Genomic DNA, 22,218 nt, shown 5'->3' with positions numbered 1-22,218 from the left:
GTATGAGTGTTCGAATCCTAATGCTCGAGAAATGGCAAGTAAACACCATAATTACATATCTGCCATCATTAAATAGGGTCCGAAAAAGTGTATGAGTGTTCGAATCCTAATGCTCGAGAAATGGCAAGTAAACACCATCATTACATATCTGCCATCATGCAAGAGGGTCCGAATAAGTGTTCGAGTGTTTGAACCCGAATGCATGAGAAATGGCAAATAAACACCATAATTACATATCTGCCATCATGCAAGAGGGTCCAAATAAGTGTTCGAGTGTTCGAATCCTAATGCTCGAGAAATGGCAAGTAACCACCATAATTACATATCTGCCATCTTGCAAGAGGGTCAGAATAAGTGTCTGAGTGTTCGAATCCTAATGCTCGAGAAATGGCAAGTAAACACCATAATTACATATCTGCCATCATGCAAGAGGGTCCGAATAAGTTTCCGAGTGTTTAAACCCTAATCCACGAGAAATGGAAAATAAACACCATAATTACATATCTGCCATCACGCAAGAGGTTCCGAAAAAGTGTCCGAGTGTTTAAACCCTAGTGCATGAGAAATGGCAAATAAACACCATAATTACATATCTGCCATCACCAAGAGGTTCCGAATAAGTGTCCGAGTGTTCGAATCCTAATGCTCGAGGAATGGCAAGTAACACCATAGTTACATATCTGCCATCATGCAAGAGGCTCCGAATAAGTGTCTGAGTGTTCGAATCCCAATGCTCGAGAAATGGCAAGCAAAACACCATAATTACGTATCTTCCATCACGCAAAAGGGTTCGAATAAGTGTCGGAGTTTTTAAACCCTAATGCATAGGAAATGGCAAGTAAACACCATAATTACATATCTGCTATCTTGCAAGAGGGTCCGAATAAGTGTCCGAGTGTTTAAACCCTAATGCATGAGAAATGGCAAGTAAACACGATAATTACATATCTGCCATCATGTAAGAGGGTCCGAATAACTGTCCGAGTGTTTAAACCCTAATGCACGAGAAATGGCAAGTAAACACCATAATTACATATCTGCCATCATGCAAGAGGGTCTGAATAAGTGTCCAATAGTTTAAACCCTAATGCATGAGAAACGGCAAGTAAACACCATAATTACATATCTGCCATCATGAAAGAGGGTCCGAAAAAGTGTCCTCCTATTTAAACAATAATGGATGTGGAATGGCAAATAAATACCATAATTACATATCTGTCATCATGCGAGATGGTCCGAATAAGTGTCCGAGTGTTCGCATCCTAATGCTCGAGAAATGGCAAGTAACACCATAATTACATATCTGCCATCATGCAAGAGTGTCCGAATAAGTGTATGTGTGTTCGAATCCTAATGCTCGAGAAATGCAACTAAACACCATAATTACATATCTGCCATCATTAAAAAGGGTCCGAAAAAGTGTGTGAGTGTTCGAATCCTAATGCTCGAGAAATGGCAAGTAAACACCATAATTACATATCTGCCATCATGCAAGAGGGTCCGAATAAGTGTTCGAGTGTTTGAACCCGAATGCATGAGAAATGGCAAATAAACACCATAATTACATATCTGCCATCATGCAAGAGGGTCCGAATAAGTGTCCGAGTGTTCGAATCCTAATGTTCGAGAAATGGCCAGTAAACACCATAATTACATATCTGCCATCATGCAAGAGGGTCTGAATAAGTGTCTGAGTGATCGAATCCTAATGTTCGAGAAACGGAAAGTAAACACCATAATTACATATCTTCCATCTTGCAAGAGTGTCCGAATAAGTTTCCTAGTGTTTAAACCCTAATGCATGAGAAATGGCAAATAAACACCATAATTACATATCTGCCATCACCAAGAGGTTCCGAATTAGTGTCTGAGTGTTCGAATCCTAATGCTCGAGAAATGGCAAGTAACACCATAATTACATATCTGCCATCATGCAAGAGGGTACGAATAAGTGTCTGACTGTTCGAATCCTAATGCTCCAGAAATGGCAAGTAAACCCCATAATTACGTATCTGCCATCATGTAAGAGGGTTCGAATAAATGTCTGAGTTTTTAAACCGTAATGCATGAGAAATGGCAAGTAAACACCGTAATTATATATCTGCCATCATGTAAGAGGGTCCGAATAAGTGTCCGAGTGTTTAAACCCTAACGCATGAGAAATGGACAGTAAACACCATAATTACATATCTGCTATCATGCAAGAGGGTCTGAACAAGTGTCCGATAGTTTAAACCCTAATGCATGAGAAACGGCAAGTAAACAACATAATTACATATCTGCCATCATGAAAGATGGTCCGAATAAGTGTCCTCGTGTTTAAACCCTAATGCATGAGGAATTGCAAGTAAACACCATAATTATATATCTGCCATCATGCGAGAGGGTCCGAATAATTGTCCGAGTGTTCGAATCCAAATGCTCGAGAAATGGCAAGTAACACCATAATTACATATCTGCCATCATGCAAGAGGGTCCGAATAAGTGTATGAGTGTTCGAATCCTAATGCTCGAGAAATGACAAGTAAACACCATAATTACATATCTGCCATCATGCAAGAGGGTTCGAATAAGTGTTCGAGTGTTTAAACCCTAGTGCATGAGAAATGGCAAATAAACACCACAACTACATATCTGCCATCATGCAAGAGGGTGCAAATAGTGTCGGAGTGTTCGAATCCTCATGCTCTTGAAATGGCAAGTAAACACCATAATTACATACCTGCCATCATGCAAGAGGGTCTGAATAAATGTATGAGTATTCGAATCCTAATGCTTCAGAAATGGCAAGTAAACACCTTAATTACATATCTGCCATCATGTAAGAGGGTCCGAATAAGTTTCCGAGTGTTTAAACCCTAATGCATGAGAATTGGCAAATAAAAACCATAATTACACATCTGCCATCACGCAAGAGGTTCCGAATAAGTGTCCGAGTGTTTAAACCCTAATGCATGAGAAATGGCAAATAAACACCATAATTACATATCTGCCATCACGCAAGAGGTTCCAAATAAGTGTCCGTGTGTTCGAATCATAATGCTCGAGAAATGGCAAGTAACACCATAATTACATATCTGTCATTAAGCAAGAGGGTCCAAATAAGTGTCTGAGTGTTCGAATCCTAATGCTCGAGAAATGGCAAGTAAACACCATAATTACATATCTGCCATCATGCAAGATGGTCTAAATAAGTGTCTGAGAGTTCGAATCCTAATGCTCGAGAAATGGCAAGTAAACACCATAATTACATATTCGCCGTCATGCAAGAGGGTCCTAATAAGTGTCCGAGTGTTCGAATCCCAGTGCTCGAGAAATGGCATGTAAACACCGTAATTACATATCCGCCATCATGCAAGAGGGTTCGAATAAGTTTCTGAGTATTTAAACCCTAATGCATGAGAAATGGCAAATAAACACCATAATTACATATCTGCCATCACACAAGAGGTTCTGAATAAGTGTCCGAGTGTTCGAATCCTAATGCTCGAGAAATGGCAAGTAACACCATAATTACATATCTGCCATCATGCTAGAGGGTCCGAATAAGTGTCTGAGTGTTCGAATCCTAATGCTCGAGAAATGGCAAGTAAACACCATAATTACATATCTGCCATCATGCAAGAGGGTTCGAATAAGTGTCTGTGTTTTTATACCCTAATGCATGAGAAATGTCAAGTAAACACCATAATTACATATTTGCCATCATACAAGAGGGTCCGAATAAGTGTCAGAGTGTTTAAACCCTAATGCATGAGAAAGGGCAAGTAAACACCATAATTACATATCTGCCATCATGCAAGAGGGTCTGAATAAGTGTCCGATAGTTTAAACCCTAATGCATGAGTAACGGCAAGTAAACACCATAATTACATATCTGCCATCATGAAAGAGGGTCCGAACAAGTGTCCTACTGTTTAAACCCTAATGCATGAGGAATGGCAAATAAACACCATAATTACATATCTGCCATCATGCAAGAGGGTCTGAATAAGTGTCTGAGTGTTCGAATCCTAATTCTTGAGAAATGGCAAGTAACACCATAATTACATATCTGCCAGCATATAAGAGGGTCCGAATAAGTGCCCGAATGTTCGAATCCTAATGCTCGAGAAATGGCAAGTAAGCACCATAATTACATATCTGCCATCATGAAAGAGGGTCCGAATTAGTGTCCTAGTGTTTAAACACTAATGCATGAGGAATGACAAATAAACACCATAATTACATATCTGCCATCATGCAAGAGGGTCCGAATTAGTGTCCGAGTGTTCAAATACTAATGCTCGAGAAATGGCAAGTAACACCGTAATTATATATCTGCCATCATGCAAGAGGGTCCGAATAAGTGTTCGAGTGTTTAAACCCTAATGCATGAGAAATATCAAATAAACAACATAATTTCATATCTGCCGCCATGCAAGAGGGTCCAAATAAGTGTCCGAGTATTCAAATCCTAATGCTCGAGGAATGGCAACTAAACACCATAATTATATATCGGCCATCATGTAAGAGGGTCCGAATAAATGTTCGAGTGTTGAAACCCTAATACACGAGAAATGGCAAATAAACACCATAATTACATATCTGCCATCATGCAAGAGAGTCTGAATAAGTGTCTGACTGTTCGAATCCTAATGCTCGAGAAATGGCAAGTAAAGACCATAATTACATATCCGCCATCATGCAAGAGGGTCCTAATAAGTGTCCGAGTGTTCAAATCCTAATGCTCGAAAATTGGCAGGTAAACACCATAATTACATATCCGCCATCACGCAAGAGGGTTCCAATAAGTTTCGGAGTTTTTAAACCCTAATGCATGTGAAATAGCAAATAAACACCATAATTACATATATGCCATCATGCAAAAGAGTCTAAATAAGTGTCCAAGTGTTCGAATCCTAATGCTCGAGAAGTGGCAAGTAAACACCATAATTACATATCTGCCATCATGCAAGAGGGTCTGAATAAGTGTCTGAGTATTCGAATCCTAATGCTCGAGAAATCGCAAGTAAACGCCTGTAACAAGCCCGCGGGGGACCTCGCTACAGCTCGGACTCGATTTGTAGTCACGGTTCTAAGTCTGAACCAAAAGAGTCCAAATCCGGCAAATCGTTTTGAGAAAAACAGATTTTTGAAAGAAGTGCCAAACATGGACTGCTTTGCCAGATACAGAGTCGCCACCTAAATATTTTATTTTGGGAAATTTAGGAAACCCTGACTCGGTGCCAAAAGGCCACGTGTCCGTCATCACCAAAGTTGCCTCGGCTCAGGAACTTGGGTACGATTGGGGAAGGTCACTTCGTGAGCACCCCCGCTCGCCCGATCAAAGATCGGCCTCTACTAACCATGATATCTATTTTTGAAAACATTGTGAGTTCTTATTCCGGTTATTAGCCTAGGTTACTATGTGATGCGCGCTGCATACAAGTATAGACTGGATCGCCTGAATTGGAACAAAACATTTTCATGTTCGCTTTTTGAAAATGGTTTGCTACCCGCAAGTAGGCTTGAAACACTTGATGATTTATTCCAATTTAAGTAACCCAACCTTCACCCACAGGCATTCAGGCAGTTATATCACATAAGCATTTAGCCTCATGGTAAGCATGCTATTCATGGCATTCACTCACACGCATGCAAGGATGCTAAAGCATAGAACTTACCGGGTACTCCAAGCCAAAATAGAAACTACATTAGAAATCATGCATGATCCTAAGTATACAAAAATGCCTAATGCAACACATGCAAAAATGCAATTATAGCAGGCTCGGCTATTCTAAACATGGCATATGGAATGCTACAACTATCATGTATTCAATTTGGAATTGAAAGTACAATGCAGTTAGTATGATGCGCCGAGCCCGGTGCATGCAATACAGATGAATGATGCAAACATGCTGTCATACTGTATGCTAATTTAAACATGCCCTAATCTAACCATCATAAGCGGATAAATAAAAGGGAGAAAGACGTGGGGTTGGAAGACATACAACACACGCACGCACACTTATTACAATTATGCCCTCGCGCAGAGGGTCCGAATAAATATACAGTCCCGAATAAAAGAATATTACAGTCCAAATATTACAGATTCCTAATTAATTAATCAAATTAACTAAGAAAGCTGTAAAACTGGCGTGCAAGTCAGGGACTGCCTTGCTTCTGATGAATGATGTATGTTAGGCTGCTTTGCGCGGAAATCCACCGGGATGTCCCAATTAGCCTCTGTTTAGCAGTTATTCTTGGAAAGCGTGCCAAACTCTGAAAAGTTGCTGATTCTTTATTTTGCTGCAACAGAGAGAAGGAAAGGGGCATAGCAATGTATTTTCACAGATATATGCATGCCTCGATCCTCGTGCCACCAATCACGCATACCGAGGCATGATGGCCGAGGAGTCGAAATGCACAATTCAATATAGGATGAATGCACATAAAAACACAGCTAAAACCTAACTCCATCATGGATAATCCGGAGTGTCGGTGACTAGGGAATTGAGATACATTCCGTCACTCGGAGTACGGAATGCACCTCGTTTCCCGTGCCCGGGCTAACTCCTATTCCGAACATGATGCAATATGCATGATATGCATCAAATGCAACTAAGATACAATTCTAACATACACAATGTTATGAAATGAGATGCCTCGAAATGCGTGCACGCGGGCACGCAAACCGAGGAAATGCATGAATGCAATCTAAGATACAACCTAATATGCACTATGCTGTGAAAATGAGATGCCTCGAAATGCGTGCACACGGGCACGCTAACCGAGAAAATGACATACGCAATGCAGATGATATGAAATGCGATATGTGCTTACACTAACATGAGAGAGCCTCAGCCACACTCACGTAAGAGGCCGATGGATGAAAATGAAGTGCCTTGAAATGCGTGCACGCGGGCACGCAAACCGAGGCAATCGTATATGCAATGCAATGGCATGGAAATGACATATAGAATACAACATGGACTTATACTAACATGAGAGAGCCTCAGCCACACTCACATAAGAGGCCAGTGGATGAAAATGAAGTGCCTCGAAATGCGTGCACACGGGCACGCAAACCGAGGCAATGGCATATGCAATGCAATGGCATGGAAATGACATATAGAATGCAACATGGACTTATACTAACATGAGAGAGCCTCAGCCACACTCACATAAGAGGCCAGTGGATGAAAATGAAGTGCCTCGAAATGCGTGCACACGGGCACGCAAACCGAGGCAATTGCATACGCAATGCAATGGCATGGAAATGACATATAGAATGCAACATGGACTTATACTAACATGAGAGAGCCTCAGCCACACTCACATAAGAGGCCGGTAGATGAAAATGAAGTGCCTCGAAATGCGTGCACACGGGCACGCAAACCGAGGCGATGGCATATGCAATGCAATGGCATGGAAATGGCATATAGAATGCAACATGGAATTTAGGCACTGAAATATGGGGGAAAACAGCCCCAAAATGAGGCGAAATCACACCCGGTGCATGGAATTTCTCCCGAAATGCAAAATTAGGCACCCGAAATGGCCTATAGCTATACCAAACATGCATAACTGGCACATGGAATGAAAAGACAGAAGCAAGGCAGCCCCGAAATAAGCATTTTACTAGTACAAAACATGGCCAAACAGCAAGCAAAGATAGGGAAAAATTAGCATGCGAAAATGGCCCTAAACATGAGATTATGAAGCAACTCACAACTGCTAACTCCAAATAGGTTAGGGCCCTTCGACAACATTGAAGAGGGGCCAAAAATAAGCCACTTTACAGAACTGTAAAAACCCTAAAAACAAACATAGATATGGGTAAGCTCTTATGCAAGAAAAAGGGCCAAAAGGTGGCCAAAGAGGCAAGTGGTATATGAAAAGCCCAAACTCAAAAATTCCCTTCTACAACATTGAAGAGGGACAAAAAATAAGCATATTTACAGAACTGTAAAAACTCCAAAACAGTATAAAAACATGCTAGAAATGCAATGCAAAATGAGGCTCAAAAGAGGCTATAACACAAAGTATACAAAATATTCCACAAACGGCCAAAGACCCTTAATGAAACATGAAGAATGGGCCAAAATAAGACTATTTTCAGAACTGTAAAATGGCCAAAAACAAAAGCATGATAGGCTAACAAAACATGCAAGAATGGGGACCAAAAGAGAGATATAACATGAAGTGGCATATGGAGGTCACAAACCATGAAAGGCCCTAAATGAAACATGAATAATGGACCAAAATGAGACTACTTTCAGTGCTGTAAAATGGCCAAAAACCAAAGCACAATAGGCTGCCAAAGCATGCAAAAATGGGACCAAAAAGGGAGTATAAAGGCAAGTACAACATGGAAGTCCCAAACAGTGTTGAGCCCTTCTTCAATGTTGAAGAGGGGCTCAAAATAAGCCTATTATCAGTTTACAACATGCTCCAAAACAAATCACACACAAGCTAAAAATATCATGCAAGAAAATGACATTTTAGAGGGATAATGAAGCAAGTGCAAGATGGAGGGCTCAAACAGGGTTGAGCCCTTAATGAGACATGAAAATGAGCTCAAAAGAAGGCCACTTTCAGTTATGGCCGGAGCTCAAAGCAAAAAGCATAGATGGCTAAGAAATGTTGCAAAGAAAAGCTCAAAAAAGGGGAAATGACAACTCACCCTTGGAGACAAGTCTTTTGTTGCTTCTTGGACCAAGTTGCAGCACCTTTAGCCTTTGAGAAGCCCTCCTTGTTGCTGGAAATGAAGTGGTGATGGTGGTGCTTGGTGGTGATGAAGGAATGAAGTGTGGAACTTGAATGTTTTAGGGTAGAAATGAGAGAAGGAGAGGGGAAGCAATGCAAGACTTGGAAGCAATTTTTTCTAACCCCAAAAATAAGTGTTGGCCCTTGGTTATATGGAACAAAAGAAGGTGTAAAGGTGGGGGGAAAAGGAGGCAAACTTTCCCCCACAAAATATCCCCCGGATACAGATATTTTCCGGGGGATAAAGCTATACAGCTGTAAAGTGAACAGTGTGAGGATCATGGCCGGCCAAGTATTTTTGTTGCAGGTGGCCGGCCGGCCACATCCCCTAGCCGGCCAGCTAGGGGTCAAAAGGGTCAAGCTGGTTTAGTGGCCGGCCACTACATGATGGTGTCCTCCCATGTGTCCTCAACACAACCCTGTGGTTAAAAGTCCAAGAAAGTGGCTCAAGGGTGTTCAACATTAGCTCGGAAAGAGGGGTTCAAAAGGGTCAGGTGGAATTACTGGCCGGCCACCAACTTTTAGGATCCTCCCAAGTGTGTACATCACAAATATGTGGTTGAAAGTTCAAGAATGTGGCCCCAAGGTGTTCAACATTAGCCCGGAATGAGGGGTTCAAAAGGGTCAGGTGGAATTACTGGCCGGCCACCAACTTTTAGGATCCTCCCAAGTGTGTACATCACAAATATGTGGTTGAAAGTTCAAGAATGTGGCCCCAAGGTGTTCAACATTAGCCCGGAAGGAGGGGTTCAAAAGGGTCAGGTGGAATTACTGGCCGGCCACCAACTTTTAGGATCCTCCTAAGTGTGTACATCACAAATATGTGGTTGAAAGTTCAAGAATGTGGCCCCAAGGTGTTCAACATTAGCCCGGAAGTGTGAAAAACGGGCGCCGGAGGGCGTCGGAGGATATATAACTGGTTGCTGCAACAATTACTGGCCTTTCATCCTTCAGTGACCTTCTCGGTGATAAAACAGAGGTACCTGCCAAAAATGAACGAAAACTGTTGCAAAACGAATGTTCGGGGGCCAAAACGCGCAGTTCGAGGTCCCGAAAATGGGCTGTTAAGCACCGAAAGTGGCATTCGGCCACGAAGTGGGTTTCTCAGACCCCAGTGTCCCTCAAAAGGGAGTAGAAAGGAAGTATGCCAAAAATCAGAACAAACGAAGATGGTTAGGCGGTCCCGAACCGAGGCACACGGCCTGACGGCTCCGAAAACCGGGAACCGGACTCCGGAATGGGCAAAATGGCCTGCGGCCACAAAATGTAGCCTACGGCTACTGAGAGATGGTCTACGGGACCTCTCCCTCCCCTCAGAAAAAGGAACAACGAAAACCGAGCCTAGTTCGCAAACCGAGGCAAAGCACAAAAGAGGGTTCGGAAGTCCGGAGGTAGGGCTCACGGCCGCGACTCTGAAACTTCTGAACGAGCACATTATGTAATATCACCAAGCACTCAGTCGGTGACGTCTGAGTCTTAAGGTCTGTCAAAAATGGGGTGTCTACAATGCCATAATTACAAATCCGCCATCATACAAGAGAGTCCTAATAAGTGTCCGAGTGTTTGAATCCTAATGCTCGAGAAATGGCAAGTAAACACCATAATTATATATCTGCCATCATGCAAGAGGGTTCGAATAAGTGTCTGAGTGTTTGAATCCTAATGCTCGAGAAATGGCAAGTAAACACCATAATTACATATCTTCCATCATGCAAGAGGGTTCGAATAAGTGTCTGAGTTTATAAACCCCAATTCATGAGAAATGCCAAGTAAACACCACAATTACATATCTGCCATCATGCAAGAGGGTCCGAATAAGTGTCCGAGTGTTCGAATCCTATTGCTCGAGAAATGGCAAGTAACACCATAATTACATATCTGCCATCATGCAAGAGGGTCTGAATAAGTGTATGATTGTTCGAATCCTAATGCTCGAGAAATGGCAAGTAAACGCCATAATTACATATCTGCCATCATGCAAGAGGGTCCGAAAAAGTGTTCGAGTGTTTAAACCCTAATGCATGAGGAATGGCAAATAAACACCATAATTACATATCTGCCATCAGGCATGAGCGTCCAAATAAGTGTCCGAGTGTTCGAATCCTAATGCTCGAGAAATGGCAAGTAAACACCATAATTACATATCCGCCATCATGCAAGAGGGTCCTAATAAGTGTCCGAGTGTTCGAATCCTAATGCCCGAGAATTGGCAAGCAAACACCATAATTACATATTCGCCATCATGCGAGAGGGTCCGAATAAGTTTCCAAGTGTTTAAACCCTAATCCATGAGAATTGGCAAATAAACACCATAATTACATATCTGCCATCACGCAAGAGGTTCCGAATAAGTGTCCAAGTGTCCGAATCCTAATGCTCGAGAAATGGCAAGTAAACACCATAATTACATATCTGCCATCACGCAAGAGTGTCTGAAAAAGTGTCCGAGTGTTCGAATTCTAATGCTCGAGAAATGGCAAGTAAACACCATAATTAGATATCTGCCATCATGCAAGAGGGTCCGAATAAGTGTCTGAGTGTTCGAATCCTAATGCTCGATAAATGGCAAGTGAAAACCATAATTACATATCTACCATCATGCAAGTGGGTCCATATAAGTGTTCGAGTGTTTAAACCCTAATGCATGAGAAATGGCAAATAAACACCATAATTGTATATCTGCTATGATGCAAGAGGGTCCGAATAAGTGTCCGAGTGTTCAAATCCTAATGCTCGAGAAATGAAAAGTAAACCCCAGAATTACATATCTGCCGTCATGCAAGAGGGTCCGAATAAGTGTCCGAGTGTTCGAATCCTAATGCTCGAGAAATGGCAAGCAAACAACATAATTAGATATCTGCCATCATGCTAGAGGGTCAAAATAAGTGTCCGAGTGTTTAAACCCCAATGCATGAGAAATGGAAAATAAACACGATAATTATATATCTGCCATCATGCAAGGGGTCCGAAAAAGTGTCTGAGTGTTGAGATCCTAATGCTCGAGAAATGGCAAGTAAACACCATAATTACATATCTGCCATCATGTAAGAGGGTCCGAATAACTGTTCGAGTGTTTAAACCCTAATGCATGAGAAATGGCAAATAAACACCATAATTACATATTTGCCATCATGCGAGAGGGTCCGAATAAGTGTCCTAGTGTTCGAATCCTAATGCTCGAGAACTGGCAAGTAACACCATAATTACATATCTCCCATCATGCGAGAGGGTCCGAATAAGTGTCTGAATGTTCGAATCCTAATGCTCGATAAATGGCAAGTGAAAACCATAATTACATATCTACCATCATGCAAGAGGGTCCATATAAATGTCCGAGTGTTTATACCCTAATGCCTGAGAAATGGCAAGTAAACACCATAATTACATACACTACTACAAAAATAGATAAAGATCACACTTTTTTTGTGTGATGTATGTTATTTAATCACACCTTTTAAGTTTTATTAAAGTGTGATCTTTGGGGGTGTGATTAAAAGGGGTCATTTTTAATCACACTTTTTAAGTGTGCTTAATAACATCTAGATCACACCTTTTAAGTGTGATTAAAAATATTTAGATCACATCTTTTAAGTGTGATTAAAAATATTTAGATCACACCTTTTAAGTGTGATTAAAAATATTTTGATCACACCTTTTAAGTGTGATCTTTGGAAGTGTGATTAAAAAAAATCATTTTTAATCACACTTTTTAAGTGTGATTAAAAATATTTAGATCACACCTTTTAAGTGTGATCTTTGAAAGTGTGATTAAAAAGGGTCATTTTTAATCACACTTAAAAAGTGTGATTAATAACATTTAGATCACACCTTTTAAGTGTGTTTAAAAATATTTACATCACATCTTTTAAGTGTGATTAATAACATTTAGATCACATCTTTTAAGTGTGATTAATAACTAATAAAATCTGTGATAAAAAAAAGATTCGACATATTTGAAAAATAATCAATATTATTTTTGTATGCACATTTGAAGAACGTAATACACACTATATACTATATTTTGAATCATAACCACGTATTGAATAGAATAACATCATATATTTCATAAATGGAAATTAAATATTCAAAAGTATATACAAAAGAATTAAATAAAAAAAAAATTAACTGTGCTTACATATATTAAAAAATGAAAAAACTTAAAAAAACTAAGTTCTTTAATTCTTGAATCATATTTTGCATCTCTCCAAACAATTTCTGACCTGAAAAAAAAAAACACAAATTAATCTAGAAACCACTGATGCATATGAATAGACTAAAAAGTTAATTCAGCAAACCAAAATAGGAACATTAATCATTTCTGGTTGATCTTAATCTTTTTGGAAGTAACTATGACATTTAGCGACGTTTTAGAAACGCCGTCATAGACATTTATACATTTTCAAATCTAGCCATTGGGTAGGGATATAGTGACGTTTAAAAAACGCCGCCATAACCTTTTTCAACAGAGTACCCATCTAGCACAGTTCACCTTTCATTGACAAAAGGTTGTACCACACATCTCTGCATCTCATAGAACATTAGAGAAAATTGGCTTCCTAGTTTCCAAACTGATTTTTCTGCATATACCACGCTAATATTTAACTGGCACTAGAATTTCTATAAAGTGTCCTAACATGGACATGAAAGAGTTGAAATTTAGCAGGCATCCTCAAATCTTAATTGCTTTTCAATCAGCAAGAAATCACTCTAAAAGTAAAATGATTTCTAAAAGCAATTGTAAGTAAATATATCCTTGCAGCATAGTTGATACAGTACTTTAATGAATGTAAAAATGACAATCATTTCAGATTCTTCTGAGACACTTATTAATATCAATAAGATGTGATACAGGTACAATTACAGAATATATCTAGACACAATATATTGGAAATCAGTGAGGATTTATTTACAAAGTCAGCAGGCTTGAAAACTCATGCAGAAAGAAAGCAGAGAAGACATCCATATTCCTAATGACACAATACCGATAGTAGTTTATAAACAAAAAAAAAAAAAATTTGACGAGGCAAACTTTGCCAATCTGTCTTGCAAAAAGTCACAGCCAGAACCAAATTAGAAAGGTTAATATCAATACAATAGATTAACACATTAGATTAGAATGGAAAACATTAGATTAAATTAACTTAATGCATACAAGTGCATTCCCCTAATCAGCAATGACGATGCTGACATTATCTTGTGAACTTCGGCCCTGTAATATACACAAATCACAATTTAATTTTAAGTTACTAATTCTCCGTCCAGTTAATTATTATTTCTACTATCAAACAAAATTCTTATTTTGCTATTTTATAATTTAATATCATATAGAATTGACAGCTTATCCCACTTTTACATTAGGCCAAGGGTATTATATCCCATGATGATGAGTCTTTGATCTAATTTGGATTTTGATGAGTCTTCAATCCATCTTATCAGTCTGATTGGTCACTGCCTTGATGATGATGATAAAAGACCCATTGCAGATTTATCACATTTTCACCTTACTTTTGCTAAAAAAATAATGAGCATCACGCCCCTCATTGATGAATTTAAACATTAAATTCAATATACTTAAAGGTGATACCAAAAAGCTTCAATGTGCAAACAAAAGAAAACATAACATCATAAAAAAAATTCCCTCCATAGAACCCAACTGAACTTTTTAAATAACAGAAAACATACCAACTGATCCTCTTCCTGGAGTTCGTGCTGCTATATATGCAAACGCCCACATCTGGAAACAAGCCAATCCCATTTTCTGGCATAGCAAGCACAGACCTCTGAAAGAAACCCAAACAAGTAAAAATTAATAACTTAAATAGTGTTTTTATCTAAAAAAAAATATATATATATATATATATGTGCTAGAAAAGGCAACCAGACCTCAGTGATAAGCTGGTAGCGACCACGACCAGATAGGCCAATTCCAAATCCCATTGTTATGCTGTCCATGAAGCTTATATATGGCTTTTGTACTCAGAAATTTTACATATTAAAGAATATTCTGTAGTAAATACGTGCAAAAGGTTAGCATGATCAGCATAATCTCAATTATTTTTTAGCTGTTTTCGAAAGTTATAAGTTGAAACACTACAAATCATAGACGAAAATAACTAACTAGTATCAACTAGAGAAATGCCTACCATCATTTGAAAGACAGCCATCACCCCATTTCCATCCTGAGAGCAAGGGCTTTATAGCAAGGCAATAGTGCTTGGATTAAAAATTACAACAGCTTAAGTATGGTGCATTCACAACATAAACACCCGATATTTAATGGTGCATTCACAGCTTAATTGGCACAAATTATGGTGCATAATATGATTACCCCCAGTATTTTGTCTCAAAAATGCATACCACCCCCCTCAACTTTAAAACACTACAAACCCCCCTACTCTAGACTAAAGTGAATGTTAGTTTCTCCATCCAATTGCTGGAATTACTTTTATACCCTTAAAAGTGATTGAAATATATTTGATGGTGCTCTGCAAATTTGCAAGACTGTTATTACTCTACCTAAATTCAATAAAAACCATGATTTGTTTGAGAAGGTAATGCTTGAACTCGCTCTCGACGAGGATAATCACAAGGGAAGGATGTCAACGCCACAACCGAGTTCACTGTCTCAGGTTAACCCCTACCACACCTTACCGGTCCCACTCCGCAGCCCCTCTGCTATCTGAAGAACACAGCTCTTGAGGATTTTGCACTTCAACATCAAAGTCATACCAGCATAATTGCTGAGTAAATATGTCCCTCTAAAATTCTTAATTTACCACAAAAATGAGCATGGGGAACTACTTATATAGACGTTATCCATGAACTACTCATCAGATTCAAGAGGCCTCATTGAATCAGGTGAAAGGCACACCACAAAATCCATAGTCCAGGTACAGCGAGGGAGAAAATGGGAGGGTGAGGTAAAAGATAAGAACAAAGGCATTAAATTTGAGTGAGAATCATTTCTTGTTGAGGCCATCTGTGTATTCACTTTAAACAGGAGTAGAGGGGATTTAAGGGTAGGTTTTTAAAGTTGAGGGGGATCATATCTATATATACAAACCATTTTATACATGTTCGGATGTTGCTTCTGTATCTGTAGTATTAGTGTTTGCGATGTATCCATCAATACATGATGGAATTTATCATTGATATCCATTGGCAAAATATTACAACTCTTAAATCTCAATATATATATGTACACATTACAATATTTCATTCCATTATTAGACTGTTCCTATTTTAAAATTAACAGTGTATTAGATCTCTTTTTGTGTATTTTCAAGTGGGTAACACCAAGAATAATAATTTTTAGTACACTAAGGAAAGTAATCAAACCTGCATATTTGAAGAAAAATGAGGATAGGATTCCTTGTGCTGCATTGTTAAATATTAGAAGCATGGTAGCTTTTGAATGGCCTTCAAAGATGTCAAAGCTACTAGGACCTGAAATATTCAACATTACAAAATTAGAGCCACAACTTCAAGAACAGCTGATTGATCTTTCGAGAGACGAAGTTTCTTCCTAGAGTTATCTCCTCTGTCTTCTTCGTCGCTGTGAGAGAGAGAGATGTCTGCGTATAAGATAAGAGAGATGCGTGCGTATAAGAGAGAGGGCTCAGATTAAAAAATAAGGGTTTCAAAAAAAGGGAGAGTGTGTCTACTGCATTTGAAGGCGTTTTTAAATGCCTTCAATTTATAAAACGGTGCTGTTTTGGTTGGAAAAATATGCGGCGGTTAAAAAACGCCGTTAAAAATTAGAAAACGTGACGTTTAATAAAACGTTGTTAATTAAACGCCGTTAAATTCTTGAATATCCAATGGACGATCTGATCTCCCATTCGTCTCTACCATCACCCTCGACATTTGGGATCACTAAGTACCTGTAAGAAGAAGAAATATATGTTCGTATCATAATCAATCATACCAGGGGCAGGGACTAAACAAAGTTCTGTTCGATGAAATTATATGACAGAAAAGAGCCTCTAAAAATGGTAAGTAGTAACTGGATTTGCCATAAGTTGTGTTATTACATAGTACATCGTGAAACATATATCCCATACAAAAATTGTTAGCAAGCAAAATTGAAAATAAACTATTGGAGTAATAATAGTTCCAACATGCCAGTCATCAACGGAGGGAAACTGCCAGGTATAATACATCAGGACTAAAACAAATCCAACTAGACTTTTTACAAGGAAAAACTGCATGATTATATGATCTTAAAACATTAAGTCCAAGTGCATTCGCTACTATCCAGGGTCTGGGGGGGAATCACTAATGTACTTTCAACGTAAGTTAAGTTTGGCCATCAAGCAGGGGAACCAGAGTCTTTTTTTTCTTTCAAAATTCAACTTTCCATTTCAAGATACGCAAAACAGTCTTAACCCTCTGTTTGGACAAATAGAAGTTGGCTGGCATAATCAGAGGGCAGAAGACAAAAAATGGAAATGATCATTGACCTTATATCATAACTTATAGCTAAAAAATAGATCTCCATATATAAAATAATATCATTATGCACTCTACGGAGTAGCATAAAGTTAATAGCCCCATAAGCTTCAAAATTTGCTTGATGCAAGATCTTTTAAAATTCTACACCACCACAATTGGTGGAAGAGGATCTGGGGAATAGGATTAAGAGAATTTAAATATGTTTTGGTTCAAAACAGTAGAATACTATTTAACAGAAGAAAAATAAGAAGAAGACAAATACAATGATAACAAATAGTAAGACGGACACCAAGTATAAGAAAGAACATAGGCAGTCATCTACAATTCGTAAGCAATCACACTTGAGAAGCAATCTTGGAGCAAAAACTGCAAGCTGCAAAGTAGTGTATGAAGATCCATTAAGTTCAGAAAAATGTTAACAACCAATCTAGAGAGATATAAATCCTACGACAGTTAATCATTGATTTAAATTGAGGCTGGGAAAAAAAAAATCTAAAAGGCATATTAGGGAATGAGAAGCAGAATGGGAAAAATATACATATAAAAGAAAGGATAAGTCAATGCACAATGATGCAATATCTTTTACCTTCTCAGTAGATTTGGTTTCCTCTTGGTCAAACTTGTTTGAAGGTCCTAGTGTTCCTTGTGAACTATCCTCTGACTAGAGGCAATCAGCCCATATAAAAGGTTTCGCTTAGAAACCCAGAAGTAAAAAAGCACAATTATAAAAAACCAATAGACAAAACTTCAAATGTTGCACCTGGTTGTTTAGTGTTGTGTTCATCTCCACAAATGCTAATGTTACTGAAGCAAGACTGACAACTTTTAAATAAAGCAACACCCATGTAAGTTGCAACCACTCCAAATAAAGGTTTTCATACTATTCTTGACAACTAAAGGCAAAATCTTACGAGCAAGGATCCTCTAGAGTGATTTTTTCCTAAAGTTTCCTAGAGTGCTATATTGTGTGGTTGAGATTTACTGGTAAGTCACATCAATTTTTCTGATGTGACTTGCCAGTAAATCTTAACCACACAATATAACACTCTAGGAAACTTTAGGGAAATTTCACTCTAGAGGATCCTTGGTGAAATCTTACAAGATAAACTCTTAAATTATTAATAAAATACTTGAATGAACCATGAGAATTCTCTATCATAATTAAAAATAAATAAAATAAAAGGCCCATAGACAAAAAGAGTAGGGAACTTACATCATAAGCTTCATTAATGTGGTGAAACTGAACCCCACAATTGTTTCCTCTGCAAACATCCGGATGATACTGAAAATTCGATCATATTACAAACATAATTATTAATTAATAAAATGGGTTCCACATTAATAATTAATCAAAAAAAATTAAATCAAATCAAATAAATGAAAAATAACATTAAATGAAACATGCATCAAATGCAATTGCAATTAAATTTTTATTTATTTTTTATCCGATATTTTTTCAAACCACTCATTCTAAGCATAATCAAAAATGTTTGAGAATCTAATTTTTTTTTGCAATAAGTGTAAACTTTACTACCTTGTCATATTAGGTGAATTTAAGATCTAAATCCTGAGTTTCTAACATTTTTCAAATGAATTTAAAAATAAAAAATAAAAAATAAAAAATTAATAGGAAAGGAGACCAATCAGAACCAGATTTTATAGAAGAAGATATTAATCAAAAAAGGAAAATATAAAAAACAACATTTTGAAAAGAAAATGGAAAGAGAAATTACATGGAGAGCAAGTTGTCTGAAAGCTTTCTTGACCTCAGATTCAGAAGCACCTGGTTGAATCCTCAATGTCTTGTAGGGATCGGTGACAGCAGAAGAAGCAGGATACGAAGCAGTACAAACCCTAACCCTGTCATTTTTCCTCATCGCTTTCTTCTTCTTCGAATTCCTCAATTGGATCCACGAAGAAGATCCACAACCTCGGCCAATCATCCCAGCAACACTGGCCATTCTCAACGATCTTGATCGTGATTCTCTCACAACAAATCACAAAAGGGGGGAAACAAAAGGGGGGAAAGAAAGGGGGGAATTAGAAACGGCGGGAAAACGAAAAAGAAAAAAAAGAGGGGGATTTGGGTAGACGCCGTTGTCGCCCACAGTCGCGAGAGAGAGAGAGAGAGAGATGTTTGGTAGAAATTAGGGATTTTGGTTATAAGAGAGTGGGGATTTTGGAGGGCGTGGGAATTGGAAAAAAAAGAGGAGAAACCGAGCGAGCCGGATTGAGAAAAAAAAAATAATAATAATTTTTATCATAAATGAATATTTAAAAATAAATAAATAAATAATAATTTTTATTTTCTTTTTGTTATTAAGGTTGAGAATTTATTTGTTTCATTTTTATTTTAATGAATAAAAAATTATTATTATTATTTTTTATTTGGTAGAAGTAAGGATAATATTTTAATAAAAATTATTTTCTATTAAGAGTGATGACTGAGAGAGAGAGAGACGGAGAGAGTGACAGGCAAACAAAGAGAGAGAGAGAGAGATAGAGAGAGAGAGAGACAGAAAAAGAGAGAGAGAGACAAGAGATCATGAGCGATACAAAAAGAGAGAGAAAGAGATCGAAAAGAGATGAACGAGAGAGAGAATAGAAAAATAGAGAGATAGAGAGAAGATAGACGAGTGAGAGAGACAGAGAGAAAGAAAAAGAGAGATGAGCGAGAGAAACAGAGAGAGAAAAGAGGTGAGAAAGATAGAGAGAAGAGAGATGAGCGAGAGAGACAGAGAGAGAAAACAAATGAGAGAGATAGAGGGAAGAAAGATGAACGAAAGACACACAGACAGACAGACAAACAGACAGATAGACAAACAGATAGAGAAAGAAGAGTGATGAGTGAAAGAGAGAATGTGAAGGAGATTAGTGGTGAAGTTGTGGTAGTGGTAGAGTAGATGAAGTGGCAATGGTGAAAGAGAGGTAATGGTAGTAGTAGTGGTAGTAGTGGTAGTAGTGGCAATGGTAGTAGTAATGGTAGTCGTAGAGGTAAAGTGGCGACAGTGGTAGTAATGGTGGTAGTGGAACAGCGTTTGCAGTAGTGAATGTGGTAAAGGAGATGGGTGGTGAGAGAGAGAGAGATAAGTGGGAGACAGATAGAGGATAGAGAGAGAGAGAGACAAAGAGAGAGACAGACAGAGACAGAGTGATGAGCGAGAGAGAGACAAAGTGGTCGCTAAAAGTGCATTTTCTTGTAGTGGATAGATAAATCGAGAGGGAGCTTAGTAAATAGAGAAGACGGAAGGGAGAGAGTGAGCAACGCGAACACAGTAGGAGAGAGAGAGAGAGAGAGAGAGAGAGAGAGAGAGAGAGAAAAGAGAGAGAGAGGGGGACAAAAAGATAAAGATATAGAGAGTGAGGGACGGAGAAAGGAGAGAGATGAACGAGAGAGACTGAGAGAGAGATAGAGAGAAGAGAGATGAGCAAGAGAGACATAGAGAGATGAACGAGAGAGACAGAGAGAGAAATAGAGAGAAGAGAGTTAAGCGAGAGAGACAGAGAGAGATGAGAGATAGAGAGAAAAGAGATGAGCGAAAAAGACAGGGAGAGAAAAGAGATGAGAGAAGAGATAGATGAGTTAGAGACAGAGGGAGAGACAGATAAACAGAAAGAAAAGAGTGATAAGTGAGAGAGAGAAAGAGAAGAGAGAGATGAAGATGAAAAAATAGGTGAAAAGATATAGACAAAGAGAGAAAGAGAGAAAAAAAGAACGAAAAGAGATAAACGAGAGAGAGACAGAGAGAGATGAGTAAGAGAGATATAGAGAAGAGAGACAGAGAAAGAAGAGAGATGGGAGAGATAGACAGAAGAGAGATGGACGAGAGACAGAGAGAAAGAGAGAGAGAGAGACAGACAGACAGACAGAGAAGAGTGAGGAGTGAGAGAGAGAAAAATAAGAGAGACAGACACAGAGAGAAAAAGAGAGACAGACAGACAGAGAAAAGTGATGAGTGAGAGAGAGAAAAGTAAGAGAGACAAAGACACAGAGAGAAAGAGAGAGACAGACAGACAGAGAAGAGTGATGAGTGAGAGAGAGAGAAGAGAGACAGAGACAGAGAAATAGGAAGATGAAAAAATGGGTGAAAAAGTTTCGTGTCTAAAGCCTCCTTTTCTAGTAGTGAGTCGTCTCTATCATTCACGGGTAGAATAGAGGCATGGATTTGGGAATTGTATATTTTATATAAAAATCAAATTGAAATATTTTATACAATCACACCTATTTAGGGCTGGTCGGGTGGTGGTGGTGGGTGGCTGGTGGTGGCGGGTGGTGGATGGTGGTGGTAGATGGGTACTGAGTGATGGTAGCGGGTAGGTGCCGGACAGTGGATGGTTGTGGCGGGTGGCGGGTAGATGGTAGGTGGGTGGTGGTGGCGAGTGGGTGGCAGGTGGGTGGTGGTGGCTGGCAGGTGGGTGTTGGTGGCGAGTGGTGGTGGCAGGTGGTAGGGGGGATGGGTGGTGGTGGCGGAAGAAGGTGGTGGAAAATGGTGGCGGGTGGTGGCTAGTGTTGGGTGGTAAAAAAAAAAAAAACTCAAAACTCAAAACGAAAACACAGTTTTTGAGTTTACATTTTTTGGCCAAATTTATAAACTGAGACCACTGATTTATAAATCAAAAATTTACCAAACAAGTTTTTATTTGAGTTTTTAAAATTTTTGTAAATATAAACAGAAAACTGAAAACGTAAGTGTTACCAAATGACACCTTAGCAAACAGGCTTTAGATGGTAAAAATGTTGTCAAAATTAACAAATAATTAAATAAGTTACCAACGTAAGAATTGACTTATCAAAAGATTCTTAGGCCATATATGGTTTGATTTTTAGAAAAAAAATTTAAAAATTAAAAATTAATTTGGTTAAGAAATAAAAACTAAAAAATAATTATCATTTAAGGGTAAAAAATAATTATCATTTTAACTTTTGGGCAGGTTATATACATATGTATAGTTGTTTCAATTTAATTTGTAAAAAATTATTTCTAACCACTCGAAAGATAAAAATTATTTAAA

At 38.5% G+C, this 22,218-nt stretch overlaps 1 protein-coding gene and 1 long non-coding RNA gene across 2 annotated transcripts; both read right to left on the bottom strand.

Moving 5' to 3' along the window:
- Window positions 1–12,792: 12,792 nt before the first annotated feature.
- LOC145803410 (uncharacterized) lies at window positions 12,793–16,322 on the bottom strand. The gene is made up of 4 exons (XR_014345518.1): window positions 16,090–16,322; window positions 14,635–14,755; window positions 14,434–14,531; window positions 12,793–12,971 (listed from the first exon to the last, which is right to left on the bottom strand). It is a non-coding gene; the product is annotated as an uncharacterized LOC145803410 (long non-coding RNA).
- A 592-nt stretch (window positions 16,323–16,914) lies between these two features.
- LOC114264735 (chaperone protein dnaJ 8, chloroplastic-like) lies at window positions 16,915–19,168 on the bottom strand. The gene is made up of 4 exons (XM_082896683.1): window positions 18,939–19,168; window positions 18,419–18,487; window positions 17,966–18,027; window positions 16,915–17,866 (listed from the first exon to the last, which is right to left on the bottom strand). Exons 1-3 carry the CDS (start codon window positions 19,164–19,166, stop codon window positions 18,007–18,009), a joined length of 318 nt encoding a protein of 105 aa, XP_082752809.1. The 5' UTR covers window positions 19,167–19,168; the 3' UTR covers window positions 16,915–17,866; window positions 17,966–18,006.
- Between the last annotated feature and the right edge of the window lie 3,050 nt (window positions 19,169–22,218).

Source organism: Camellia sinensis, chromosome 12 (assembly GCF_055761805.1).
Source record: "Camellia sinensis isolate YWXY chromosome 12, ASM5576180v1, whole genome shotgun sequence".
Classification (NCBI taxonomy): domain Eukaryota; kingdom Viridiplantae; phylum Streptophyta; class Magnoliopsida; order Ericales; family Theaceae; genus Camellia; species Camellia sinensis.
This window is presented reverse-complemented; position numbering and strand designations above follow the sequence as displayed.

What these genes read in the sequence shown, in the direction of transcription:
- LOC114264735 (XM_082896683.1), bottom strand. Translation starts at nt 19,166, where the DNA reads ATGGCCAGTGTTGCTGGGATGATTGGCCGAGGTTGTGGATCTTCTTCG. An exon ending in TCAGACAACTTGCTCTCCAT is followed by an intron (nt 18,488 to 18,938) that starts GTAATTTCTCTT and finishes TCGAATTTTCAG; the next exon opens with TATCATCCGGATGTTTGCAG. An exon ending in ACATTAATGAAGCTTATGAT is followed by an intron (nt 18,028 to 18,418) that starts GTAAGTTCCCTA and finishes TTTATTTAAAAG; the next exon opens with TTGTCAGTCTTGCTTCAGTA.